This window comes from Chlamydotis macqueenii, chromosome 1 (assembly GCF_036417535.1).
Source record: "Chlamydotis macqueenii isolate bChlMac1 chromosome 1, bChlMac1.mat, whole genome shotgun sequence".
Lineage (NCBI taxonomy): Eukaryota > Metazoa > Chordata > Aves > Otidiformes > Otididae > Chlamydotis > Chlamydotis macqueenii.
The window spans coordinates 126529056-126545514 of NC_141556.1; the positions used below are offsets into that span (position 1 = coordinate 126529056).

The following is a 16459-nucleotide window of genomic DNA, read 5'->3' on the forward strand; positions in this document are numbered from 1 at the left end:
CTGGGGGGAAACCACCAAAACCCCCTATTAAGTATTGAAAAAAAGAATTCAATGAGGCAAGGATTTAGCTTTACACACTGAACAATGACCGTATGTCGTAGTTCAGCCGTGATCGGGACCAGACTGCGCAGTCTCTCTCTCACTCCCCCCACCCTCCAAGAGAATAGGGGGAGATGATATAAGAAAAATGGCTCGAGGTTTGAGATAAGGACGGGGAGAAATCCTTAAAATTACTGTCACGGGCAAAACAGACTCGGCTTGTGGAAAACTATTCATTTATTTCTAAAACTAGCAGGATGATGAGATAGAGAACAAGATAACCTCCCCCTAACCCCTCCCTCTTCCTGGGCTTAACATTATCTCTACTACCTTCCCTCCCCCGAGCCGCACAGCGGGGAAGAGGGAATGGGGATTGCGGTCAGTTCATCACACGTTGTTTTACGCCACTGCATCATCATCAGGGGAAGAACTCTTAACATTCCTCCCCTGCTCCAGCATGGGCTCCCACCCATACGCCACAGTCTTTCGTGAAGCTGCTCCAGCGTGGGTAATTTCTTCCCATGGGGTGCAGTCCCTCCAGAACAGCTGCCCCAGCAGGCCCTCCACGGGTCACAGCCGCCTTCAGGCACCCGCCTGCCCCAAAGTGGGGTCCTCCACAGGCTGCAGGTGGATCTCTGCTCCTCTGTGGGCCTCCATGGGCTGCAGGGGGACAGCCTGGTTCACCATGGTCTTCACCACAGGCTGCAGGGGAATCTTGGCCAGGAGCTGCATTACTCCTCCCCCTCCTTCTTCACTTGGTGTCTGCAGCTGTTCCTCTCACAAGAAATTGTTCACAATCGGGCAGGCAGACACCTCTCAGGATCTCTTCACATCTCATTCACATATCATCTCCTCTCCACTTCTTGCAGCCAGGCCGGGCTGAGTTGGGCCCAGTCGGCTGCCCAGTGGGAGGCCAGAGAGTGAGGCCTGCAAGGTCCACAAGGCCCGCACCTCCCCTTCTTTGCCCCGCCTTAGCTCCTTCATATCTTGTCCTTTTTTTTTTCTGTTTTCCCCTTCTTAAATACATTATTGCAAAGGCGTTATCAGGGAACATTCTGCTACCAATTGGCTTGGCCTTGGCCAGCAGTGGGTCCGCCTTAGGCCTGGCCGAGTCCGCTGAACAAAGCAGCTTCTTACAGAAGCTACCACCGTAGCCTCTCTCACTAAATAAAACCAGAACAGTTCTTTATATCATTCTATTTGGGTTTTATTTTTCTACTGTATTGGTTGAGACAAAGTTTGAAAGGTTAGAATAGTTACAAAGGATGCCCAGGTTGTTAAGGCTGATAATGTCTAATTCCAGCCAGAAGTACCTGTGAAAGAGGAGGCTCAACCCACACACCTGTGCTGTTAATAAATAACAAGAGTACTTGTATAACAAAAGTTACTGTACAAGACAAAATAGAAATCTTAAAAATTCAGAACAACTGTTCCCCTTTCTGTGCAGACTGATTCTGCCCTTTATTTCAGTCAGTTCTGCAGCTTTCTGATTTCCAGCAAGTGGAACCAAGTATTCTTTGGTCCTGGGCAGTTCCTCTTTTGCTCAACTCTGAGGCTTGGCTCATCTGACTCTAAGGTCTGTGCTGTTACTGTAGCACATACCACACTGAGCTGTCTAGAGAACTTTTAGTCTGCAAGCCTGCTCAGTGACTCCTCAGGCAGAAGTAATGTCCCTTCATCCAAGGCACATAGCCCAGCCAGTCTTCCTATTGTGACGTAATAGAGTAGTCCAAAAAGGAGATGCATGTCTAATGTCTGTCAAATACGGTCAGACCATTGTTTGTGTGCAGCTCATATGTGAGCAGAGCAAACCTTTAGCTGCCTGGTCCTGACTGCACAGGTGCACTCTTAGTCCTTTCTGTACAAAGGCATTCTTCCATACAAGTAGGAGTTGCCTATGTAGAGATTAGCCTTCAGGTAAAGTGACGGTAGAAAAAGGAACACTATCTTGGTAACATAAGTAACAAAAGTCTTACAGAGGGAATAAAAGATTTGAATACGTGAAATACTGAAGAAAATTGTAAGCTCAGTGAAGGTAATAAGGAAGGAGCAAAAAAGTATATGTGTTTGCTACTGATAGGAACTGTCAAAGTTACTCTTCAGTTAAGTGCAGGTAGGAGAAACAATTTCTCACAAAGTCAGTGAGGAGAGAGAGTATGATAGTCAGATGACTGACATAATCAAAGTAAAAGATGCTGTGGGATAACGCTGGTTTTGCTGACAGCAATAGCAGGAGAGAGAGAGAATATAAAACAGGAAAGTAAAATAGAACAACTAAACAGGATTCTGAAAAGAGAAGGCTGCTTTTCCTCACAAAATAATGGATCCATAAATACATATTTTCATAGTTTTTTCAACTATAAGGCTGTAGAATTTGTAATGAAGTGCATAGAAAATGAAAAAAAAAAGCTTGATTTTTTTTTTTGTTTAACTTTTTACTCTGGAAATCTCCAGTTGTATTTTAACGAAATAGATTTTGATGTGTGTGTTTCTCCATTTGTCTGTCTGTTGCCAGAGAGAAAAGGAATAAAGTCTGTGTTTCTCAATCCCCTATATGACATGTTAAAGAAATAATTTAATACTTTCTTGGATAATCCATTTGTATTTCTTTTGGCTAAGATATAGATGTCTCCATCCTATTTTTCTGTTTATAGATTTAACAGCTTTTCTGCTTATGGGGAATTCTAGAATACAATTTAATTAAGAACATAGAACATTTAACAGGCCTTTGTCAAAACAGTGTACTTTAAAGTGGCTGTTACTTAAGTCCACATTACATTTAGAATTTACATTTTAAAAATTAAATAAACATAACTCTCTGTTATCTACTCCATCTTGAATAATTTTCATGCTACAGCATGATACCATAGTCACAATTCAGATTTTAAGGTGGACTGATCCTTGTCAATGGATAGAATTACATGTTACTTTTTTTATGTACGTGACAGTATCAAACACAATAGACATTTATCAAGGGAGCTGAATCTGCTGATCTGGAGTTACCTTGTTGGTAGCACTACTGGAAGCAGACCGTAGGCTTCTTGACCTGTGATACACTTTCAGGACCCTGTTACCATTTACTGCTGGACACTTCCATGAAGAGTCGTTAGTTAATATTAAAAATTTAGCTTAGGATGAAAATGTCATCTTTCTTCGAGAAGAGTACTCTTATTTATGTGTTACATAGAGACCAAATGACCTACCTTACGGTCAACTGCGTGACATGACAGCACCTGAAATATACATCCCCTTAGAATGTGCCTTATTCTTGGATCAGAAAAGGAAGGGCTGAAGAATGGTGGGTAGACTAGGCATTTCAACAGGAAGAAATCATAATTTTGTTGTAGGTATATGATGAAAGTAATTCTGTTCAGTCACAGTCAGTTGATTTAACACATCCACATCAAGTCATATTACTGCTTGGAGTTATGATTCTTAATTGCTTGAATGGGAAGTTCCTTCTTTAGAGAGGCAAGTACTGTGTGTCTTGTCATCAGTAATACATCAAACAGCAATACGTTTTATAGTCAGGATAAAAAACTCAATGTAATTAAATTCCTTAAATAAACACAGACTGAAAAATTTCCCTAGAGACTTCATAAAACCAGTATGTTTTGATAAGCTTTATGGAAAAAAAAGGGTCAAGCGGCTACTAATGAAAACCTACCTTGATATTTTTTCCAAGTACAAGTGTGTTGAAAAAATCAAGCTAAGTAGAAAATATTTTTGTGAACCACTGATTTACTTGACCATGTATGTAAAATGAAACAATTTTTAAATTGTTAGAAAATTCAATCATTCCAGGTAGCTGTCAGCCTTGATTCCTATCTCTTAGCTCTAAATACTGTATTACCTGTCCTTGCAGTTCCTAGTCTTAGTCTTTCTTGCAACTAAATTTGTTCCAGTTTTTTCACTTCCTTTCAGTTGACTTCAGACAACTTCTGCACTCCAGATCCCAAGGTGCAAAATTTTCCTTTAATGCCAATAAAGTCTTTATTCATCTTTTCAGTCTTTATTTGTACCAACTGCACCTAATAGAGTAGTTGAAGAGATTAATTTTCCTTTGCCCTTTCCTGTCAATAGTTTCAGCATTTTCTTTCCTTTGCAATGTATTTTAATTCATACTGCCTGCTTCTGGCTTTTTTCCTGTCAACGTGCACATTGCATAAGCTCTACTGACTTTAAATGAACTAATAATCTACTGCATCTTGAAACTGCAGTTGCAAGGACAGGCCAGTTCATTCAGGTGGAAACATCTGCAGTAAAAGTGGAACCACTGAGAAAATCAGATACTAAAAATCTAGGTTGTCTCAGCTGAGCAAGCAAAACCTGCAGTTTTTCAGATTTATGATAAGGCCATACACGTGTGGATTTTCATATGAATGGCAAAAAATAAAGGATCTTCCTGACCCAAGAGGTTTTCATTCACAAAGGCAGTTTTAAAATCCTTAAGAAAAAAAAACAAAATTCCAACCTCATTTAGAACAAGGAAATAGTTAGCATTATAATAACAAACAGTCTGACCAATGTATCTTCTTGGTTTTGTTACCAGAAATGACTGAACTATTCTATCTGATGTTATCTATTAAGAAAACAGTCTTGATTATTGCAAAGAACATACTAGCATTTAACATTTTAATAGTAATAATTTAGAAACATTAAATGCACATAAAATATGATTTTATAATGAGAAACTTGGAGGAGCTGAAAGAATATGCAGTAGTATCAGTCTAACCTGGTAGGAGTCACGGTTATGGGGTGAATAATCTGTGCTACTTCCTGAGGCTGTAAACCTGCAAAGGGAGATTTCAAAATGGGAAAACTACTCTGGGCTTAAATTTGCCTATACAAAAAAAAAAAAAAAATAAAATTTTATATCTCTGAATTCTAAAGCTCTAAATTTCTAAAGCTGGATTCTGCATCTATTACATTGAAACAGGCAGTATCTAAAGGAAGAAAATATATAATGTAAATAAGAGTGCTGGAATGAACCCTAAATCTTGACTGCAAAACTACTTTCTAAAACTGCCCAACTAATTTCTATAAACTGAGAAGCAGTCTTTATGAACTAATAGAAACATTCTTGGAGAATTTACTAACATGTCCAATCCTTCTCCTCCCTTTAGTAACATAATGCAATAGTAGGTGAAGAACACTTCCTCCCCTGGCTTCCTTTCTCTGAAGCAGCTGCAAGCTTGTCGTTTAAATGCTGTGAAATAATTTGTACAGCTGCCAGACATATTCTAGAGGACAACATATGGATTCAGAGAATGTTTTTTCCTTCTAGGTCAGTCGATAATTACAACTAGGGCTATTTTCCATAAAAAAATGGCTGGCCATTTTTCAAAATAGTGTGTGAGCTGACTGATTGCTAGCTAGATGTGGTGCAGTCTTCATCAAACATCAGAATTTTTCATGTCATCTTTCCCCTTAACATTTGTGTCATCATTCATGCATGGTTGTTCAGTAGATTACTCTCTGTACATGTTTTGCTTTGACTGCACCCAATCAACTTTGTTTAGCATAATCATTAAATACTTTATTAAGAATGGGTGTTTTTTGATTCAAGAATGAAACTGCATGCATATTTAAGCAACTTTTTTCTTAAGTATAGCCTTCCTAGCAATATATAGCTGTAACAATTTAACTTCAGCATGTCCTAATTGTTTTTCATTCTCTTAAAAATGATGGTTGGAAACAGTCATCACAACTTACATGAGAAGTCTCTATTAATAACTGTATGTCTTTGTTCTCAATGTAGTGTATGCAATACCTTTTTTTTTCTTCAGTCTTTGTCGTAGTTCAGCCTGGATCGGGACCAGACTGTGCAGTCTCTCTCTCACTCCCCCCACCCTCCGAGAGAATAGGGAGAGATAATATAAGGAAAAACGGCTCGAGGTTTGAGATAAGGACAGGGAGAAAATCCTTAAAGTTACCGTTAAGGGCAAAACAGACTTAACTTGGGGAAAACTATTCATTTATTACTACAAACAGCAGGATAATGAGACAGAGAACAAGATAACCTCCCTCCACCCCTCCCTCTTCCCAAGCTTAACATTATCTCTACTACTTTCCCCTCTCTGAGCGGCACAGGGGGAAGAGGGAATGGGGGTTGCGGTCAGTTCATCACATGTTGTTTCACGCCGCTGCTTCATGGTCAGGGGAAGAACTCCTCACATTCCTCCCCTGCTCCAGTGTGGGGTCCCACCCATACACCACAGTCCTTTGTGAAACTGCTCTGGCATGGGTGATCTCTTCCATGGAGTGCAGTCCCTCCAGAACAGCTGCCCCAGCGGGCCCTCCATGGGCCACAGCCTCCTTCAGGCATCCACCTCCCCCAGTGTGGGGTCCTTCACGGGCTCCAGGTGGATCTCTGCTCCTCCGTGGACCTCCATGGGCTGCAGGGGGACAACCTGCTCCACCATGGTCATCACCACAGGCTGCAGGGGAATCTTGGCCAGGAGCAGCATTACTTCTCCCCCTCTTTCTTCACTGACCTTGGCATCTGCAGCTGTTCCTCTCACAAGAAAAGTTCTTCACAACAGGTTGGCAGACACCTCTCAGAATCTCTTCACATCATCCAGCTCATCTCTCCACTTCTTGCAGCCAGGCCGGGCCAAGTCGGGCCCAGTTGGCTGCCTGGCAAGAGGCCAGAGGGTGAGGCCTGCAAGGCCCATGAGGCCTGCGCCTCCCCTTCTGCACCTCTGCCCCCACTCAGCTTCTTCACATCTTCTCTTTTCTCTTCTTTTTTTTTTCCTGTTTTCCCCTTCTTAAATACGTTATCGCAGAGGCGTTATCATGGAACATTCTGCTACCAATTGGCTTGGCCTTGGCCAGCAGCAGGTCCGCCCTAGGCCCGACCAAGTCCACTGAACAAAGGGGAGCGACTTCTAGCAGTTTCCTACAGAAGCTGCCACCTTAGCCCCCCCCCCCCACCAAACAAAACCACAACAGTCTTTTAGGAATTCTGAAAAGATTTTGTATAAATTCAGAAATAAGGACAGTCATAGGAGTTGTTGGGTTTGTGTTGTTTAGTTGATTTGGTTGGTTTTTAAAATTTGCGTACTGTTATGATTCATAAAATTTAGAGTTTTATTGTTTGTGTTGCATGGAGTGTTTCGGTGTGGATTATTCTTCATGCTGTAGAATCTGCATACTTAAATTTGGTTTGTATTAGGGCATGAATAATATTTATGTACATGAATATTACTTTGAGACATTTGTTTTTTTGTTTTTGTTTTTTAATACAAATGTGTAGCATAGATTGCCTATGTTGTCCACTTCCAAGTTTGAATATTTCACTTAGTGTTTAATGTTCTCTTTAGAACTGAGCCAACCGTCTGAATTTCTACTGATTTCAGTAGTTCTTTTTCATTCCATATGCAGGATGAGCAAGGATGTACAGTTACCTTTTAGAGAACTAAGAGCACAGACAGAAGTAGTGAAGCTACAGTATAACAGTGGATTTTAAAATATATGTATTTTGTCAAGTCAAAACCAACTGTTAACTCTGAGGCTTCTTTTTTTTTATGCTTGTAGACTTTACAGTGTGAATATTCTCTGCTTATATAGATTGAGATCAAGGTGGCCATTGCTCTGTCCTGGGTTGTGCACAGAGACTGCTTAAAGATGCAGCAGGAAATTAAGCACAGTTTTGAAAGTGTGTAACTATGGTTTTATTTTTTCAGTGAAATCAGTGAGGATTATTTAGTGTTTTTTATTTGACAATCCCAGAGGGTCCCTGCATATGTCACTGTGTAATCTGAACTGTCAAATACCCTGCATGCTCAGCACACTCTAGAATAATAAGATTCTGTTGCGATTTCAACTTCTGATAATTATTCTCTTAGGTTTTTTTTTTCTCCCCAAAATGCATGGAGAAAGAGAAAGGATAATGATCCAGTGTCTTTATTAGGTCTCAGCAGTTGAGAACTATTCAGTTGTGCTATCCATAAAGTAATAAAAAAAAAAAAAAACAAAACCCAAAAAAGCAACAACAAAAAACCCCCACCACTATTTAAACTTCAAGCACAGCAGATATCCATTCCTCTGCTTTGTCACCTCATGACTGATCCCAGCTCTCTGCTGGCAGTGATGCTAAAAAGGTTTGAGGGAAGGTGGAAAAGTTGTTTCCTCCCTCTACCAAATGTAAGGATTACTGACACCATTCTGCAAAGTCCTTTGGTTATACTTCCTCTAGCTCTTTTCTGATTTCCTTCTGTCAGAAAATGGCCATTTTTTAAATGAGAACCTACTTTTCAACATCTGCCAAGTAACTATTTTGGTTTCCATTTACTTTAGAGTGTTCTCTTGTCTTCAAGAGTTACTGTAGTGGTGCATATAGTTAGCCTGCACCATGTTGCCACTGAAGATCACGAGTCAGAGATTTTTTCAGTGCCATTCCATATAATATTTGTGGTAACATAACAAAGCCGTGAAAATGCTGGTCAACATGACTGAGGAAAATTATACTGAGTAGTCGTTCCTGAGGAAAAGAGTTATTAGGAGGTGCTTTGTTAAACACTTGTCATTCATGAAAAGATATTCTGTATTTGATCTAGAGGAAAGAGGATTTTCAGATGGGGACTTTTCAAACAAGTAGCTGGCAGAGACCATCACCAGTCTCTGCAACCGTGATATCTCTAGTCTCATTCAGCTGTTATAACATCTTTTTCCCCCCAGTCTATCAGATGTAGCTATATTCTGTGCAGTATTGTTACAGAAAGGAAAAAGAAAATCATGCAAAAGGAATGATAAAGTTATCCCTTTCCACAGTAGACTATATACTAGAAAAACTATCTTGCTGCAGAAATGTGATGTGGTTGGGTGTAATTTCTTGTGTTGAACACTTTATGTGCTTCACTGTTTATATTCCTGTAAGATAGTACTTTCTTTAAACCCAAAACTTAAATTATTTAATTAATCAGATTTCCAAGCCTGCTTTTCAGGTTCAGGTTTGTTCTCTGAACATTGTTTTTCATGCATATGTGGCAATGAAGTTATGACTGGTGCTTTAATTGGCCTAACACACGTATGACAGAGGGATTAATGTAAACTGTATGTATTAGATCTGTACAATTCAGAATGAATTTGTTTTGAAGATCAGTTCAAGTGGTCATATCACATTCATTACACTTCCTACTTTCTAGTGATAAACTTTGACTTTCTGTTCTAAACTACAATGAAAAGCTTTAGACGCTGCTTTGAGTGTTTTGTTAGCACAAGTTTGTTAGCAGAGGAAATTTCTGCTAAGTATAAAAACATTAAGTGTCTTGGTATCATTTTTTACAAAGCATAAGCGTATTTTAATATAAATAGTTTGGTTTCATATTAACTTGTTAGCAAAGTAACTAAACTTCTTCAGTACTTTTTTAAAAATTTATGGAATGACATCTTCTGTAGCAAGCCAGTATTTCTTGCCTCTATTTTTCCCTAGTCTTCTACTGTTATACAAGTCCAGAAATACTTGTTATTGATTTCTATTGAGTTTAAGCAGTAGAGCATAAGTGTGAATTCTGTGCTTGTAAGAGTCACCTGGCTTCTAAAGTATAAATATAAAAGTGGCCTTCATGGGAAAGAGAAATCAAGAGCAATGAACTTTTGGTTGTTTTTTAAAAGTTACAATTTGGCATGAGATTTCTGAGCTTTTTCAACTTTCTAAAATGGTTTTAACAAAATGGTGGCTATGCATTGCTCAAGCCTATTCTTGCATGTAGTGTACATGGTTGTTTTCCTTTCTTATGTTCTGTTTTCCATAGATTCTCTGCAATATCAGTGTGTGACTTACTGCTTTTTTTATTATATTATTTTACTAGCTGCTGTGGGAAATAAATTTCTCTCTGATTTCCAAGACAAAATGCTTAAATAAGAAACAGTAAACTAGAAATCAAAAATCAGACTGTTTGTTGGAAAAAAATTATAACGGCACTCGACAGGTATAATTTCAATGTTGTCACTATTCAGAAATAGTTGTTAGGAATTTTGAATTCTAGTGTAAAATATCTAATTTAATCTGAGTTTTTTTATTTCCCTCAATCTTATCTCATCTTGGTCAATTAACTGATTTTATACTAATAAGTAGTTGTGCACATTAGCCATCTGATATATTTTTATTTTATAAAAAGTTAGGTTTTTATACAAGACAATTACATTCTGTTTATTCATTTGTAGAACTGTCTGAGCAGATGCTCTTTTCATTACTCTTAAAATTTTGGTTTTGATCAGTTTCTAGAAACTGTTGAAGAGAAGACATTTAGCACTGTGCGGATGAGGTCTGAAATGGATCTTGAAAACTACCAAACTGCTTTAGAAGAAGTACTCACTTGGCTTCTCTCTGCTGAAGATGCATTACAAGCACAAGGAGATGTATCCAATGATGTGGAAGTTGTTAAAGAACAATTTCACACTCATGAGGTATGTTTTTATACTGATCTTTCAGTAGGCATATATCTGCTTGTATCCCATTATAAGGTAAAAAATACAAGACAAAGATATTTCTAGTTTATTTTATTCCTTTTTCTTGTTTTCATGTGATTTGGAGAATTCAAAGGTAGTACTGGAGACTGTGCCCTATGCAAAAAAATAGAAGTGCTTATTTCTGGTTTGTGTTGCAAGGTTTGGGGAGGAGTTGAAAAAATAAAAAGCAAAGTTGAAGACAGAAATTAGTGGAAATTAGTGGAATTGAAGGTATTTCTCCAAAGTCTACTCTTTCCTTCCAAACAATCAAACTTAAAACTGGATTTTATTTCTATTGTCAGGGTTTTATGATGGAATTAACAGCTCACCAAGGCCGTGTTGGCAATGTTTTGCAAGTTGGAAGTCAACTTCTAGCAATTGGAAAACTTTCAGGTGATGAAGAGAATGAAATCCAAGAACAAATGAATCTACTTAATTCTCGATGGGAAAGTCTCAGGGTAGCAAGTATGGAAAAACAAAGCAAGTAAGTAATATGTCAGGTAAAATAATATATATGGAGTTTGACAGAAACAATCATGAACTTAACTAATGGTTGGGATTTTCTTTCACTTCACTGTGAACAAAAGTCCATCTCAGATATTTTTAAACCTGAAATGTGATGTGTAATAACTTTTAAGCTTGCATGTTGTTTTTAGACTGGAAGGTGCACAAATCAGCGCCTATCAACAACTTGGACGCTAATAACGTTTTAAACAAAATTTATGTAACCTACCTCACTTTCTTCTGATCGTCTCAACAAGTATCACACAATATTTAACTACAAAGGAGAGAATCTTTACTGTGATACAAAAGGAAAAAGAAAACAAAACTTTAAGACCTGTAAAACTTGATCCCTTAAAAATAGTTAGTGGGAGCTTAGCTTTCTTGGCACTATTTTCATAGTTTTATCTGAGGACAAATTACATTATTCAAAAAAGGACAAGTCCTGTAACTTAAAGTAGAAATACAACTAAAAATAGAAAAATAATCTATTAATTAGTCACATTAGTTTTGAAGCATTTTTAAGATTTCTGTGTCTTATTTTGAAATTTTGATTTACTTAGTACAAGAAACCTCATGAAGGTAAGAGCTTTTGATTGTGCCATGGTGGACTAATTTGTTTTGCAAGATACAGAATCATTAAACAATAAAAGTTCTTGAAGGTGTTTTTTGTGTGGGTTGCCTTCCTTTACTTAAGAAAATGTCTGTTACTTACCTGATCTTTCACATTTATTTTTCTCAGCTTCTCTTCTTTTTTTTTTTTTTCTTTCATTTTATGTGGCTGCTTTTAATCCCTTTCTGATATAATAACTCAATTTCAGACTCATGTGACTGAGTCTTACTTTGTCATGAGAAAATTTGTACTCCTACTGTCCTTTCAGTAAAGGGGACCAGTGGTGAAAATTGCCAACTATTATACTAAGTCAAAGCTAGTGGAAATTTTAAAATTCATTAAATGCCGCTAGAAGCTTGTTACTGAAGAATATAGCTGTTCTCTGCAGTAAAAGTAAATAAATGCAGTAGCAAACAACTTGAATCTGAGATCCCTGATGGCTTTTTAGGTACTTTGAACTAGGTAGACTTCATTAAAATCTTTCTATTGAGGTCTAATTTTTCACTCAGAAAAAATCACAATTAACATATATGAAGTGAAAAACTCTGTTCCTTCAGTACAGCTGGAGAGTGACTCTTTTTATGAATGTGATTTTAATAAAAGCTGAATATCTCTAGTAGTCATGCCAGTGGTCTAGCCCAGCATCTGACTGTAACAGAACAAAAAAAAAGATAAGCTTTAGGGGAGATACGTGGTTTCCTTAAGCAGCATCTTGACGTTGCCTTTTGCCATTGGTGGAGATCCAGTATTGGTCTGCATGCACCCATTGCTCTGGAGACCAAATATTGGGCTGTATGGATCATTGCTCTGACCTAATATGGGATGTCTCATGCTATCAAGTTCTCCATAGAACTCTCTCGGCCTTGAGTTGTTTTCAGCTGAGGTGACTTCCTGAGATGGAAGCAGTTTTGTGTATTTGGTAAGCTGCTATTGATTTTTTTTTTCTTTCTTTCTTCCATCTATTTAGTCAATATCCTCTTGCACCTATTAATGCTCATGGCATCCTTTGGCAGTGAATTCCACAGGCCTCTCCCCTGGTATGAGTGCTACTTTTTTGAAGAATGTCCTCTTTCTGTTTGGTTCTCCCTGGTAGATTAAGTGATTCCCTCTAGTTACTATGTCACAAGTGAGGGTCAACAGTATATAACTTTTCTTGCTGTCTCCATAAATATATATCTTTAGTTGTTCATCTTGCTCTCCTTTGAGCTTTTTACAGTTCTACCTTATCTTTTTGGAGTTGAGGGGACCAGAATTGCCCACAATCTTAAGGGGCAAACTGTGATTTTCAACAATCATATAGCATTGCCTCTGTGTTTCAAGTACCAGTTGGAGAACAGCTTCTGAACACAATGAATAGCTTTTGTATCACAATGTAATATATTTTGGGGTTATTATACGCAACTTAAACTCTAAGTATCTATCTTCTACTTCAGTTTAAAGCATAGTTTTCTGAGCAGATTGCTGTAATCTAGCCTTTAAGGCAACAGTGACATCTTTACCCAAACAGAGATGGTTTTTGTGAAGTTGAGAACAGTAAGGCTGCCTATCCTCTATTGTGGTGATAGAAAGAAAAGTAAAAAGAGCTAGCACACTTTACAGCATGAGGAAACAAAAGCAAGCAGTCAATAAAAATAAAATACTGATAAAGGATACTATAAAAGTGAAAGGGTCTTATGAAAAGTGATTTAGGAGGTCAGAATATCAGACGAGGTATGAAACATAGCAATGCCAATGTTTAAAAACAGCCCAAATTGGATTTCTCATGTATTTACTATGTACTGAAAGTCTTTCAGTCTTCTAGCAAGCAGTACGTTAGCATGCTGAAGGAAAATAGCCCGATTTTTTCATTTGTTCCCCCTGCCCTTCCCCAAATAAAATTCTCCATAGTAAAGCATCTCAAAGTCATAAATGAACCACTAGAGAGGAAAACATAATAAAATTTACCACTTAATGGAGAATTCTACAACTATTAAAATACATTCAATTCAATGGAAATGTATTTTGTATTTAAAATTTATGAGGGCCAGATCATAAACAAAGGTTATTATAATCTCTTCAGGTATATAAAGGTATATAAATAACTACTGAAAACTCTATCAGATGTTTATACAAGTACTTTGAAATCCAGAAAGTACCTGGAGAATGGGAAGAAACAAGAAACATTTGTTTACTTAAGAATCAACCATGATTAAATTATTTTCTGTATTTATTTCATGTCCAAGTTTATGCTCAGAATAATATCAGTATTCTATATAACTCTTTATTTCATCTCATCTTGATTTTCTTAAATAAATTTCTCTTTAGCAGGTTTTCAATATCATTTATTTGATTTACTGGTACAAAAATTATCTCTAGGATCAAGCATTGTATTTAATATTTATAATACCTTGGTTTAGAACATCAAGACAATAAAATGCTCACTTGAAAGTAAAGGACTGAGTTAGATCTGAGATGGCTAATCCTTTGTGAATCATGTCTTATAATAAAGCAGAGTATCAGCTTCCTGTGTTCTATCCATAAACCAGGAGAGAGATTAGAGTGAAAAAGACACTACATCTATCTTCTGGTAATTTTGTTCAATAATTAACACATGATTTCCAGCAAAAAAAAAAATCTGAAATCATAGTATATCATGAAGATCCATGACACTCTGTTCTTAGAAAAAAAAATCTTGAGAGAGAGGACACTGAAAAACTAGAATCTAGAGTAGTTAGGGTTGGAAGGGACTTTTAAACGTCATCTAGTCCAACCCTTCTGCAAGGAGCAGGGACATCTCCAACTAGTTCTGGGTGCCCAGAGCCCCATGCAACCTGGCCTTGAATGTTTCCAGGCATGGGGCATCTACCACCTCTCTGGGAAACCTGTTCCAGTGTTCTACCACCCTCACTGTAAAAAAATTCTTCCTTGTGTCCAATCTGAATTTACCTTCCTCTGTTTTAAAACCATTACCCCTCATCCTTTCACGGCAGGCCTTGCTGAAGAGTTTTTCCCCATCTTTCCTATAAGCCCCCTTTAGGTACTGCAAAGCTGCAATAAGGTCTCCCCAGAGCCTTCTCTTCTCCAGGCTGAACAGCGCCAACTCTCTCAGCCTGTCCTCATAGGAGAGGGGCTCCAGCCCTCTCATCATCTTCGTGGCCTTCCTCTGGACTCTCTCCAACAGGTCCATGTCCTTCTTATGTTGAGGGCTCCAGAGGTGGACGCAGAGGTGGGGTCTTATGGGAGCACAGTAGAGGGGCAGAATCACCCCCCGCAACCTGCTAGCCACGCTTCTTTTGGTGCAGCCAAAAGAAGGTTGGTTTTCTGGGCTGCAAGCACACATTGCCTGCTCATGTTGAGCTTCTCATCTACCAGCACTCCCAAGGCCTTCTCCTCAGGGCTGCTCTCAATCTGTTCTCCACCCAGCCTGAATTTGTGCCTGAGATTAACCCAACCCATGTGCAGGACCTTGCACTTGGCCTTGTTAAACTTCTTGAGGTTTACAGAGGCCCACCTCTCCAGCCTGTCAGGGTCCTTCTGGATGTCATCCCTCCCCTCTAGCATGTCGATGGCACCACACAGCTTGGTGTCGTTGGCAAACTTGCTGAGGGTGCACTCTATCACAGTGTCCATGTTGGTGATAAAGATGTTGAACAGTGCTGTTTAACTGTTCCAATACTGAGCCCTGAGGAATGCTACTTGTCACCGTTCTCCACCTGGACATTGAGCCATTGACCACTCTGAGTGCAGCCATCCAGCCGATTCTTTATCCATATTACTGTTTGAGATCTACTATTTAGAGATGTGGAGCCCTTCCTGTTTCTCACAACACTTTTTTTTTTTTCAGTGTCTCAAGTTCTGTTGAAGTTTCAGTTCCTGCTTATAGTTGTTCTTGTGATTTGCTTTCTTTGGTCTTTTCCTTCCAAGAGCTACCAACTGGAGTCTCTAAAAATTATTACTGTTTCTTGAAAGTTGTATAGCTTCACAGAGCTTCAGGTGTAACACCTGATACTATCTCAGTGCCATATGGGACCAGTGAGGTACCATTCAGGAAACGGGTGTAATTAAAATCTTAATTCAAAACAATGTTTTAATTTTTTTAAAAAATTTGTTTGCAAGTCTTTATTTCCATTAAGTTAGCTCATCTTGGTGTTTACCTGCAGTTTCTCCCCTTTTCTGTATCTGCTGCTCTGCTCTAGAAGATATGCTTCATGTCCATGTACTCCTCGGGATTCATTTGATCACAGCTTGCACTCTTTTTGTTTACGAGACTGCCTTTCACATCTTCTCTTGATTACCACTCCTGTTTCAAGCAACTGTTTTGGCTTATGTTTCTATGGTCACTAATACCACTTGTTTATTTCTGTTTTGGAGGGCCTCAGCCATTTTTTTTTTTTTTAATCTGTGCAGATGCAAGTGATAATAATGAAAGAAATTATTAATGTTGTTGGCTTCCCTAAAGAAAAAAAAAATGTACAAACATCTTCTTCTCGTAACAGCTATGTTTTTATGATTAAAGTACCCGAGTCTTAGGAATTTTTGAATATTTCCTTTTGCACCTCTGAAAATATCTCATTCATTCTTGCTGCCTGTTACTTTGGGAATATTTGAAGCCTATGTCTTTGTGTTATCTGGTTAAACTTGTCTTCGATAACAAAAGTAGATCCTTATTTAACAAAGATTTACTAATACTAAATTTATTATTTGCATAAACATATTAAATTTTATTTTGAGAAGGGTTTTCATCTAATGCCCTATTCTTTTTAAAGCAAAGGCTGTTTCAAGGACAGAAAGACAACAGGAGAGTGATGGAGCTTCAGTTAGATTTAGTGCTGGAATTCCATCACCCAGTCAGTTCCTAGCCTGTATCATTCC

The 16459-nt window shown here is 38.2% G+C and overlaps 1 protein-coding gene across 11 annotated transcripts in view; it reads left to right on the forward strand.

Annotated features, from left to right (window-relative positions):
* DMD (dystrophin) overlaps positions 1-16459 on the forward strand; it is a 1302935-nt gene that overhangs the window by 487953 nt on the left and 798523 nt on the right. For all 11 annotated transcript variants that reach the window (XM_086766697.1, XM_086766715.1, XM_086766672.1 and 8 more), the window contains 2 exons: positions 10264-10452; positions 10797-10978. In XM_086766697.1, coding sequence (XP_086622823.1) covers positions 10264-10452; positions 10797-10978 — 371 coding nt within the window. The remainder of the gene's footprint in view (positions 1-10263; positions 10453-10796; positions 10979-16459) is intronic.